Below are 12,727 nucleotides of genomic sequence, written 5' to 3' on the forward strand. Positions count from 1 at the left end.
ATCAAGGAAAAGGAGATTCAAGCTTAGAACCTCTTCCAACTTTGGGAAGAAGTAACACTAGACAAACAGCTGGTTAGTTACAATAGTAATAACCCTTTTTTTTTTTTTTTTTTAATTATTATCAAAGAGAAGTTTTATTGGATAAACTTTAACAATATAAGCAAAAACATCAAAATGAAAAGAAAAATGCACAAACACAAGGTCAAAAGACGCATGTACTAACTAAAATCCAAATCTCTCAACCAAAAAAAAAACTAATGCCCAAATCCAAATTAGAAGTAATAATTTAACAATAAATGACTGCACTTTCTAACAATTTTATGATCACCTAGCGGACAAAGTCCATGTTAACTCCCCGTTGGAACTGATTGGGTTCAAATTTTCTTGGACAGCACCTACGTGCAGTTCTTGTGGATATAGAAAAGGTCTGAGAGGCATTTTTAGGCTTTCACCATCTCCTCCAAGCATTTCTATAACTTTATTCATCGAAGGGCGATCAGTTGGCTTCATTTGAATACACCACAATGCAGTTATAACCATCTTTTTTATTACTTTCTTTTCCTCCTCGTTCACATCTCTCATCTCCAATTCATTTCCCTTGTTATATTGATCGTACGCCCATAATGGGAAGTAGATTTGATTTGAATGCTCTACCATTGTACTCCAATTCTTCCTTCTACTTGCCATTTCCATAAGCAACATTCCAAAACTATATACATCGGCTTTGTACGAGACACCTCCAATATTTTTGTAGAACAACTCAGGAGCAATATAGCCCATTGTTCCCCTTGCTGCCGTCAAAGAGACGATGCTATTATCTACGGGATATAATTTCGCAAGCCCAAAGTCAGAAATCTTAGGGTTAAAGTTCTCATCAAGAAGAATGTTATGAGGCTTAATATCAAAATGTAGAATTTGCATGTCACATCCTCGATGCAGATATTCAATCCCTCGAGCCACTCCAAGAGAAATCTCGTACATTTTCATGCAACTTAAGGGCATGCTTTCCTCTTTGGAATAAATATATTTATCAAGAGAGCCATTTGGCATGAAGTCATATACTAGAGCACGATTTAATCCCTCAACGCAATAACCAACAAGTTGCACCACATTAACATGGTGAATCCTTCCAATGGTAGCTACCTCACTTGTGAAGTCTTGCCCGTTACCTTTGGCCTTGCCCAAGAGTTTAATTGCTACAAAACGGCCACTGCGCAACTTCCCTTTGAATACAGAGCCATAACCGCCTTCACCTAACTTCTTCTTAAATTTATTTGTCATCTTTTTAATTTCTGAATAAGAGTACCTTATTGGCAAAAAGTTGCTATCACTTTGCAGAAAATCTTCTATGATGCTATAACTCGACAAATGTCTTCTTCGCCATATATAGATCACGAACGCAATCAGACATGGAACCCCAAAAATAAGTCTTGTTGCAAAAAAAAAGCCTGACAAGAGATATATATCACCAAAAAGAATCATGATTCATTGGTTAGATCAACTAATGCTTTCAACATTTTTCTTGTTTTGTTTCAGAAATATGTATTCTTTGATGTCATTCAAGGGTAATATATACAAGCCCTTACCGATGCAACTGAGTGTCACCCATATAAGTCCTGCAAGAAATATAGCAAAAGTGGGGACAAAATCAAAGACTTGACTATAGGTTTTGGAATAGTGAACAAAATCAAAGAATTGATTATATGCAAGAAATACAAGATCTTACTGGTGGTTGTGAACGGAAAAAACCATCGACGATGATCTGCAAGCAATACAACAACAAATGTAAGTAAAAACAAAGACTTGACTAAGTTCGAATTGACCTTTTTTTTTTTTTTTTTTTCTCACAAGTTCATTAGTATACACTCACAATTGGCGTGATGTAATTGACAAGAAAAAAGGAGGAAAAGAAAAAGAAATAAAAGAAACTTTTGGGGAGAAAGTCCTTACCAATGGACAGGCGTGAACGAGTAAAGAAAGCTACAGTGACCAAAAAAGGGGAAAACAAAAAAGAAACAACATTAGCACCTCGAGTATTACAAGTTGAAATACCTCTATTCCAGCCACAAACTGCATCATTGCTCATGGAGAAATTGTTTTGGTATGTCTTATTTTGAGCAAACGTTCTCTTACGAGACAAATATTTATGTTGTCAAATTGTGAATATGGACACTTATGAAAGAGTCAAATTTATATATGAAATTCATAGTCTGACAAAATAAGCTGTTTATATTGCCATACAATTTAGAAAGAGAATTACATCTTATATTTACACTTTTTAATTGAGGGTTTTGATATTACATTTCCCAGTGGAATCAAGCCTAAAGTGAATTGGAACATGGGATTTCATAAGTCCAAAAGTCTAAAGGAAGCTGACCACATACCTAATTGAAACAAAATAAGGTGCAACAGTATTAACAAGTTGGGATAATAGTTTTTGCATGAGAGGTAGCCCCTTAACATTTATGATGTATCTCATTCAATTATTTTTGTTTTGTTTTTGAGAACATCTCATTCAATTATTAAAAGTATCTTCAATCAGTAACAAGCTCCTTTTGTCCTAGGTTCATTTTGCACTGAAAAAATAGAAAATAACATATAGCCAGACAGAGAGAGAGCTTTTACCGTGAATTTCCGCACATATTAATCGAATGAAACCTACACAAACAAAGAAGAAGATAACATATTAGCACACCAAGTCCTTAAACTTAAGGATCAATTACATTTTCCATTCTTGTAGTTTGATATGTGTACAATTTGCCTATGTCTTTTAAAACTTGGCAAAAACGACCTTAAAGTTATCAATCGGTACACCATTCCCCCCTCTGTGTCTGAAACTAGTTGCTATTTTTTGACCTTATACTTGGTTAGCCTATATTTTACTTATATTATATGGATGCCAGATTGATGTCATGTGGCCCATTTTTCAACCCTCTTTGTATTTAGAAGGTTATGATTTTCTTTCAAGAAACTCTTTATTTGTTGTCCCAAGGACATAGCTAGCGTGATCCACGTAGAATGAACCTGGCTTTATGTAAGCAAAACATAAGCCCCAAGCCGACTGCTATACCGAAAAGCAAAGTGTAACTTGAGGGTTTAGACTAGCGTAGTGACTAATGATGTAAGAATTCTTAATTTAGGGTTGCTTCTGCTAATTTTTTATAAAACATTGTCAATCTGCTTTTATTATTTTTCTTGAAATTTGTAACATCTTAACCCAAGGAAAAAAAGTTTACCAAGGACTTCCTCTGTACCTGACAGATTGATTATCTAGTATTATCCAATGAGAACTTTGTCATGTGTTGTAAGTTTATCTATAATCAAAATTTCATAACACATTTAATTATGAGGTATCGCAAGGGATTTATAACTCAAGTAATTAAAAATATTTATCTTTGAATTCTAGATCCTAAATTCAATTCCTCCTCCTTCTCATGTCGTTTGTATAAATTAAAATAATAATAATAAAGAAGGTACTATTCCTATGGCAACTGGGTTGTATGCAGGGGCGGTTCCTGAGCCCAGCCCAAATTTATGTTAAATAAATATTACCCACACTTTTCTCTTTCCTCTCTTTTTTTTTACCTGGCCCTAATTTTTGTTAAAAAAAAAATTACATACATTCTCATCTCTCTCCTCTTCTTTTTTTTTTTTTTTTAGTAATGATTTCTCACTCCAATTTTATCAACTTACACTCCTTTTTTAGTTATAAAATAGAGTGTAAGTGGATAAAATTAAAATTGATAAATCACCATTCTTTTTTTATTCTTTTCCTCACACTCTCCTCTCTCCTCTCTCCTTTCTTTTCCTTACACTCTCCTCTCTCCTCTCTCCTCTCTCCTTTTTTTTAAATTCTTTTCCTTCTCTCCTCTCTATCTCTCTTTTTTTCCGTTGTTTTCCTTCTCTCCTCTCCCTCTTTTTTTTTCTTTCTTCTCCTTCTCTCATCCCTCCTCTCTTTTTTTTCCGTTCTTTTGCTTCTCTCTCTCTCTTCTTCCTTGTCATGCTCTCTCTTTTTGTTAGAAAAATATTACCCACATTACTTATGATTATTAAAAAAATTTGTTTTGCACAAAGATAACGATTTCAAAAATTGCGAAACATGATTGATAGGGCTATGGAGCACGAGGTGGAAAGCTAAAAGCGGATGTCATAATAAACGTTTATAAAAGGAAACAAGGAGAGAAATGAGGTCACAACTCTTTAAAAAAAAAAAAAAAAAAAAAAAAAACCTAGCTCCGCCAATTTTCTTCCTTCCCATTTCTCTAGAAATAAATCTGGTTTTTAAAAATTAATGTAGTCCTCTATATTATCTTTCTTTTTAATGTGAATTTTTTTTTCTATTTTTTTTTTTTGGTTTTTATTTTAATTTTTGTATTTGTAGATATAAATGCATTTGAGGGTAAGGCTTATTACATCTCCTCTCACTATGTAATTTTTTTTAATGTTTATTAATAAAATTTACTCGTTTCGTTAAGTTTGTTATATAAGTTTTGCCCGATCGACTTTCGAATCCTAGAACCGCCACTGGTTGTATGGCATATGTTTTGGCTTGCTATTTAAACAGATTTTGGTGTCAGATGAAGGTGTGTTACTGAATGAGATTGGATTCCTATTTTTTGACATACATCAAAAGTGTATTTGAATCTCACTTTACAAACTCATTTTGTCTCACTCTATTTTTCACACATATTTATCGCACTTTTTCTAGATTCTGAAGAAGCCAACGATTTCTGGTCAAAATATTAATTAAAAATTAAATAATAAGATTAAATATTTAAAACATAACATAGTAGAAAAACCTAAGAAATTAAACACCTAAACCCTAGCCACCAACATCCCAACACCCTGCCTTCTTCTGGTTCTTCGCCCAACAGATCAAATCAAACTAAGAAAATCGAATTCCAAGAAATAAAATCAGAAAACCAAACCAAGTAATGAAAAGAATCATATCAAAAATCAACCCACAAAACCAAATCATACCCAACCATTCTCCAACCACCAAACTTCCTCTACACACTCGACACTAGTTTCACCACAGACCCCACCCCCAGTTCAACTGCAACATCCTTCCAACCACCATCGAAGCCACCCCCATCCAATACCTCATCCCATCACCCCAAACCCTCCCAAGATTAATCTCCCCATCCAAACCCCCACTATGGTAACTAATCAAAATCAATCAAAATATTGAAAAACAAATCCACATCTCAATGAGAGAGACGAAGAGATTGGTGGGTATGTGGATTGGATATTTGGGAGATGGGTATTGATTCAAAGGTGTGAGTAGTTTGGTGATGGGGGTTTGAATCAGGTATCAAATGATGTAAGTTGCTATGGGACGGCGGTTATGGGGAAGAGAGAGAGAGAGTGGCAAGGCAGACCTGCTGGAGGTGGTCTAAGAAATTGTTGCACCGAATTGACAACGCCAGCCGGATTTGGGCGGCCATGGTCGTTGTTTGCTGGGGTAACTCAGGATGGGGGGCCTGGAAAGAGAGAGGACGAGAGATTTTTTTGTTCTGAATTTTGATTTCTAATTAATTTAATGTAATAAGACAAAAAAAAAATTTAATTAACATAACGTTTTTAATATTTAATTAAATGTTTAAAATTGAATTTTTAATTTTAATTCATAAGTTTGACTGGAATTTGTTGGCCTTCCTGAAATGTAGGCAAAGTGAGACAAATATGTGTGAAAATAAAAGTAAAGTGATCAAATTGGACACATTTGACCAAAAGTAACAGAAGTTGGACACATTTGTTAAAAATTTCCAGCCATCCTTAAATTACTTGAAATAGAAACTATGTAGACACAATTGATGAAATTGAAATATAGGAACTAAAGTGACTTTTTACCATTAAAAAAAAAAGCCGTTTAATTATGGGTAATGATTTCCCCACTCCAATTTTATCCACTTACACTTCTTTTTTAGTTATAAAATGGAGTGTAAGTGAATAAAATTGGAGCGGGGAAATCACCACTCTTAATTATTTGACAAAAACTAAAAAGTTGGTACTTTATTTATTGTCCTGCTGATAGTGGCTTGCATTGTAGGTGTTAGAGTAAACTCCCAAACCAAAGTCATAAAGTCTCCCTGGAGAAGAGCTACGAAACTACGCCAAGAAAAGCAATCTGCCCAAGGAGGGCTAGCTAGTCTAGTCACCTTTGTTTACCCGCGTAGTCTGATGTGTTAATTTATATATGTTGATCGTAGAGTATGAGGTATTAATTTATTATATGTTGATGGTTGTTGACGAATTTTTCTTGTTGGGTGAGGTGCGTTATGTATCTTTTGTCAATTGAAAATTTTTAAATTTAAGTTTGGGAGTAAAAGATGCATAAAATTCAGAAATTTCAGTTTGTTTCTATCTTAAGTGGTAAAGTTGAAAAGCCGAATTAAATCTAACTAAGAACTTTAATTTTGGTACTTTAGTTTAAAGTAAATCTTTCTCTTATGTCAGACATTTATTTGATACATTGCTAAATGTGCGAATAAAGGTCATTTGTCATGTTTATTCTTTCTTGAATGTGTAGTTTATATTCATGATTTGACAATACAAGTATTTTCCTGATTTTACAAGTCTGACTAGAGAACGTTAAACAGAAAGTCTGAATTCCCCTAACTTCCTTCTATGCACTATCATAAACTAAAAGTGCAACAAATTAGACATAGTCAAAAGCCATGGCGTAGGTTTCACGTACCTGGGATGGTGTGTGGGTAACATGTATGATATTTCCTCCATTGGTGTTGGCATATTTCTTCATCATAAGGCCAATATACTCTAACGTCAAAGCCATACATGAGGGCACTGTGTATGGATTCATAAGAGGTATTGTAGCCCTTAGAGTAGTTCAAGAGCGCCAAAGCCACCCATTCTGCACTGCAACCCTCATTCAAATCCCCCACTTCCATATCCCCAACCTTCACATAACTGTACGTCTTTTGTTGGACCAAAGAAGAAGCATTTATATGCAAGCATGGAGCAGTGTCCACGTACAGAGAAGAATTCACTGGATTCGAACACTTGATGTAAAATACAGGTGTCGAAAGCAGATAACCTGACATATTATATGCACTATATGGATCCCTGAAAAAAGGTGGAAAATTTTGAGGCATGGAGGAGCAATTTTTGTTCTGGAGGCCAGGATCTACGAGTCGGATTGTTTGGTTGTGGTAGTTGATTGCCTGGACATAGTATTTTCCTGAAGGAGGTAGGTCTACAACAAGTGTAATGTTGTTCTCACAGGACAGAGTATACATTACATTGCCGCAGTGCTTTGGATCATGTTTTAGTCGGAAAGGATAGCTTATGTTGTGGATATTGCCGCAGGAAGAGGTACAGTTAGTACCGTCGTCTTCCGCGTTACAAGTTTCTCCGGATAACCCAACAAGAAGGGCTACTATCAAAACCCACCTAGACAAGGCCAAGAACCTGTTTCCCATGGGGAGAGAGAGAGAGAGAGAGCAAAGAGAGAGAGCAGAAAGAGGGGTTGTTTGGCATTCAAATTAGCTTAATATTTAAACAGTTTCTTATAAGAGTTTCGCCGAATATTTACAGTTCCTATAGGATAACATTTGAAAAATATCAAAAGAAAAGTCATGCAGCCTAGGTAAGCCATGACGTTAGAGAGTCAGTCAAATGGTCGACATATGTTCATTGAAAATTTTATTGACTTCTTGAAAATTTATTTACTGTAAAAGCGCCAAGATTGTTTCCGATTTCTTGTGAATGGTCGATTGAGCAAGGTCAATTTATTGCTGTACTCGACATATCTATCCAAATACATCTGCTCAGGAAAAAATCCAGTGCCACTTAAGCTCAGAAATGCAGCGATTCCTCATCTCTTGCCTTTGCATACTGTATATGATTTTCGTCAAAGCGGTTGGAGCAGGACAAGATACGTGCACAGAATCTAAGTGCAGTGACGATCATGGCCTGGCTATCCATTTCCCGCTCCACGTCAGACATCATTGTGGAGATCCTGGGCTTGAATGCAGTGGTAGACAGGAGAAAGTAGCACTAGTAAAATTCTTTGTCAAAAGCATAGATTACAAGCGTGGGCTAATCGAAGTATATGACCCAGATGGCTGCCTGCTGTTAATGCCCTTAGAAACCCCTAACATTCCAATCTCCCCCTTCCACTTATTGGATTCTGAAATAAGTAACGTTACCTTATTCCATTGTCCTACTCTTGCTGAAAGAGATATAGATGAGTATCAAGTCCCCTGCCTCCGCGGCAGCCCTGGCTACAGAGTTTACGGCGTTCTACCTTATTATGATTTGTTTTCCAGCTTATGGTACCTAAAGTCTTGTACAAGGATGTATGATGTTCTATCAGTTCCATTTGGGACTTGGGTTGGAGGTGACAGCTCTATTCTTCGCTTTAAATGGTCTAAGCCAAATTGCACGGAATGTGAAGCGAGGGGCAAGAGGTGTAGATTGAAGGACAATGGCATCAACAGTGAAGTTGAATGTGTTCACTTGAAGAAAGCAAGTAAGGATTTTTTCACATATATTCTGCTCAATTTTTTAGAGTTTCCAAAGTAAATCATATTTGCAAACATGATGACCAAATGATAATCTGGTAACTGCTGGTTCAGGGTGATTTTCACAAACATGACAATCTGATTTTGAAATTATGTGTATGTTTTATAGGCAAAACAAGGGAATTCGTGGCAACGGGTGAGTTATCTAAGACTGGTCTTTTCTTTTGCTTTGTTTCATGTCGAGAAGATGTTGGAAGATATGTGTGTGCTCAAGGATTGTATTTACTTGCAGGTGCAACGCTGGGTTCATCCCTTCTTTTAGTACTGGTCATTGCAGTGTATCGTGTCTATAGCGCTGATCAAAAGGAAAAAGAGAATCAACTGAAAATCGAAAGGTTTTTAGAGGATTACAAAGCTCTCAAGCCAAGCAGATATTCCTATGCAGATATTAAGAGGATCACAGATCAATTCAAGGACAAGTTGGGCCAAGGAGCCTATGGAACTGTTTTTAAAGGAAAGCTTTCTTCTGAATTCTTTGTTGCTGTGAAAGTACTTAACAATTCTAAGGGAAATGGGGAAGAGTTCGTAAACGAAGTGGGAATGATGGGCCATATCCACCACGTCAACGTAGTTCGCTTGGTTGGCTTTTGCGCTGATGGATTTAGACGAGCTCTTGTTTATGAGTTCTTCCCCAATGGTTCGCTGCAGGATTTCATTTCATCAGCGGATAGTAAGCACGGTTTCCTTGGTTGGGAAAAGTTGCATGATATTGCTGTAGGCATAGCCAAGGGAATTGAATATCTTCACCAGGGGTGTGATCAAAGAATCCTCCATTTTGATATCAAACCCCATAATGTTTTGCTAGACCACAATTTCACTCCAAAAATTTCTGATTTTGGTTTGGCCAAATTATGTTCCAAGGATCAAAGTATAGTGTCAATGACTACAGCTAGAGGCACCATGGGGTACATTGCACCTGAAGTGTTCTCTAGGAATTTCGGAAATGTGTCTTACAAGTCAGATGTCTATAGTTTTGGAATGTTGTTGCTAGAGATGGTAGGAGGAAGGAAGAATATTGGTTCAAGCACAAAGAACACAAATGAAATTTACTACCCAGAATGGATCTATAATCTTCTAGAAGGAGGAGATGACCTACGAATTCATATTGGAGATGACGGAGACGGTAAAATCCCAAAGACACTTGCAATTGTAGGGCTCTGGTGCATCCAGTGGCACCCGGTGGATCGTCCGTCTATGCAAATAGTGGTTCATATGTTAGGAGGAGGAGATAACTTGGCCATGCCTCCTAATCCTTTTGTCTCTGCAGGTCCCACAACAACACATGCAAGCATCCCAGCAAGACGCCTAGAGTTAGAAGCAATTCCTGAATTAGAGTAAAATGTATAAGTTTATGCATACGCACCAATGTAAGTAATATTAACTTGTTGATCATGTAATAATTCTAGCCCAAATTGAAGGAGTTGGATATTAGATACTTTATTCAAGGGACATAAGTTATTTTATTATTATTATTATTTTGTTGTTGAAAATTTGGGAATCCTATCCTTTGTAAATCAGTTGGTAACAAAAAGTTATTATACAAGTTGCATATTGATACTTTTTTCTTTTTCAATAAAAAGGTGGTCTCCGTAACTCTTATACTCTTTAAGATACCCGAAAAGGTAATTAGAGCATTCCCATTGGAGAAAAACTTCATTAGAGAGAGCCTAGCAATGTAGCAGATTGACTGGCAGGTTATACCAAGTTAAATGAAATGTATATTTTAGAAAGTACATGTCACTAATGTGGCAGTAAGGTAAGGAATTCCCTACCCAAGTTTTTCTCTTCCAATTGATTTTGAGATACCAAAATTTTTCGAAACAACTAGGCTCCAACAACATTAATGGAGACCAAACTAAGTATTCGACAAAACTTTCTTTCAAATTTAATTGAAAAAACAATACAAATCTTTCTTATTTAAAGAAAAAATATACTTTGAGGTTGGAGATCATAAATCTTAAAGAGTTCGGGTTATTCAAGACTCCTTCAAAATCAGTCTAGAGCCAATAAAAAAAGATATCATTTCATATTCGTTAATCCTTCCTTTCAAGTTCTTAGGAGGATGAGGCTTAAAAGTTGGGATAATGTCATTTCAACGACTTGGAATTTTGGAGTTTTCTTTTATGTCTAAGTTGAGTGTTCAACAATTGGAGAAAAAAAAAATATATATATAATAATAAAAAAATCTCACCTCGTGGTCGTGGATGCTAAGACTTTCATTAGGAGAAACGTGGAGTTTACTTTTCAAATCTTGAATGGGAAAGTTCAAATGGACCATTGATTTCAGAAAGTCAGTCAACAGACTTGTAATGCCAATGCCACGTGCATTTGTCCATTGTCCATCTAACAAGTTCATTTTCCACCATTGGCCTCATCTGTTAAATTCAATCCAACAACAGTGCCATTGGCTTGATGATATATGGTGTTGTTCCTGCGTAACCGATTTAAGTCCTCTCAATATCATTATTAAGGAGAAAAGTTTTATCAATTTGATTAAGTTACAATACATTCTCAACCACGCTAGTTTATAGCTCCATTGATAAATTTTTAATAAACTTTAACATAAAATAAATACACGTGAAGTGCACCCAAAAACACACTAGTATCAAAATGAAAATATGTTCAACAACATAATTGAAAGTGTACATATTCAAGTTGTGCTCTATGATTCTTGAGAGAATTGAAATATTTTGTTATTGTGTATAAATCGATATTGTCAACATATTCTGTTTTAATGTAGACAATAATAGAAATTGCTATAAACTCATTCTTCATATGAACCAACCGCGCCCACCCTTCGGACTACCTAATTGAAAAGGGTGTCCTTAAAATGAATATTGACAAAAACAAATTACGAAAACAATGGGAGAAAATAGGAAAAGGTAGAGAGTTAAAGTCATGAGTGTTTACTAATGGATTATTTCTCAATTGAGTAAGCAAATTAATCTAAAATCACATTAAAATACATTTACTGTATTTTAATTTTCAAAAAAGGCTACATGGGCTAGAGCCCATGGTAGCCTTTAACCTGGTTCTACTAGTGCTTACTCGGTCCAAATTACTATTCACTCAGTGCTTAAGCTAACTTAAGCATCGGAGAGTCTTCAATCGGTACCACATCGGTGCATGAGGTCTTACCACTTCTCTTTGTCTTGTAGATTCTCCTCACTTGCTGAAGAACACAAGAGGCCGAAGGTGACGCAACATCCCTAAGTTAGGCCCAAGAGTGCCAGTCCATTTTTCAGGTTTGCCAGCTATTCATACTCTATATATATGTTTCAGTTATATACAAATAAAGAGATCGTTTGGTGCTACAGCTTTGTGATTTGAAAAAACTATTACAAAGATTTTGGGCAAAGGAAAGCTTGCTTAGAGGTAATATTTTGGGACGGAGACGGGAAGAAGGGACATTAAAAAGGACAGAACGTGAGAGCGGAAGAAAGAAGACAAAAGAAAAAGAAAAAAAACCAGGAGGTTAACTTTGCAATTAGTTGGGTTCGGTCATTTCTTTTATAAAATTATGAGTAAATTGAGTGTTTGGAGGACAAAAGTCAAACAAGTTAAATGAAATGTATATTTCAGAAAATACATGTCACTAATCTGGCCATAAGGTAAGGAATTCCCTACCCAAGTTGTTCTCTTCCAATTGATTTTGAGATACCGAAAATTTTCGAAACAACTAGCACCAACAACATCAATGGAGACTAAACTAATTATTCGGCAAAATTTTCTTTCAAATTTAATTGAAAACACAATACAAATCTTTCTTTTTCAAAGAAAAAATATACTTTGAGGTTGGAAATCATGAATCTTAAATGATTTGGAAAAGGTAAAGTCTCATTGTTAAGGAGTTTGGGGTACCCAACACTCCTTCAAAATCCAGATCCAATAAAAAAAGATATCATATCAGTTGCTTTCCAAAACTTAAGAATTTTATTTACTCGTTAATGTTCTCTTTCAAGTTCTTAGGAGAATGAGAAGTAAAAGTTGGGACAATGTAATTTCAACAACTTGGAATTTGGTAGTTTTCCTTTGAAAGTTCATGCGTTGTAATTTTGGAATTTTCAAGTTCTTAGGAGCATGCATTGAAATTTCAACAATTGGAAAAAAAAGAAAAAAAGAAAATCTCACCTCATAGATGCTAAGGGGCCATTCAGTAACGTTTTCAAGGCCCTATTTTC

At 35.6% G+C, this 12,727-nt stretch overlaps 2 protein-coding genes across 2 annotated transcripts; one reads left to right on the plus strand and one right to left on the minus strand.

Annotated features, from left to right (window-relative positions):
* On the minus strand, nt 203-7,663 carry LOC18786382 (rust resistance kinase Lr10). The gene is made up of 6 exons (XM_007220121.2): nt 6,701-7,663; nt 2,626-2,658; nt 1,951-1,980; nt 1,727-1,762; nt 1,587-1,616; nt 203-1,448 (listed from the first exon to the last, which is right to left on the minus strand). Exons 1-6 carry the CDS (start codon nt 7,440-7,442, stop codon nt 325-327), a joined length of 1,995 nt encoding a protein of 664 aa, XP_007220183.2. The 5' UTR covers nt 7,443-7,663; the 3' UTR covers nt 203-324.
* LOC109947134 (rust resistance kinase Lr10-like) lies at nt 7,717-10,012 on the plus strand. The gene is made up of 3 exons (XM_020556626.1): nt 7,717-8,494; nt 8,656-8,682; nt 8,779-10,012. Exons 1-3 carry the CDS (start codon nt 7,825-7,827, stop codon nt 9,882-9,884), a joined length of 1,803 nt encoding a protein of 600 aa, XP_020412215.1. The 5' UTR covers nt 7,717-7,824; the 3' UTR covers nt 9,885-10,012.

Source organism: Prunus persica, chromosome G2 (genome assembly GCF_000346465.2).
Source record: "Prunus persica cultivar Lovell chromosome G2, Prunus_persica_NCBIv2, whole genome shotgun sequence".
Taxonomy (NCBI): domain Eukaryota; kingdom Viridiplantae; phylum Streptophyta; class Magnoliopsida; order Rosales; family Rosaceae; genus Prunus; species Prunus persica.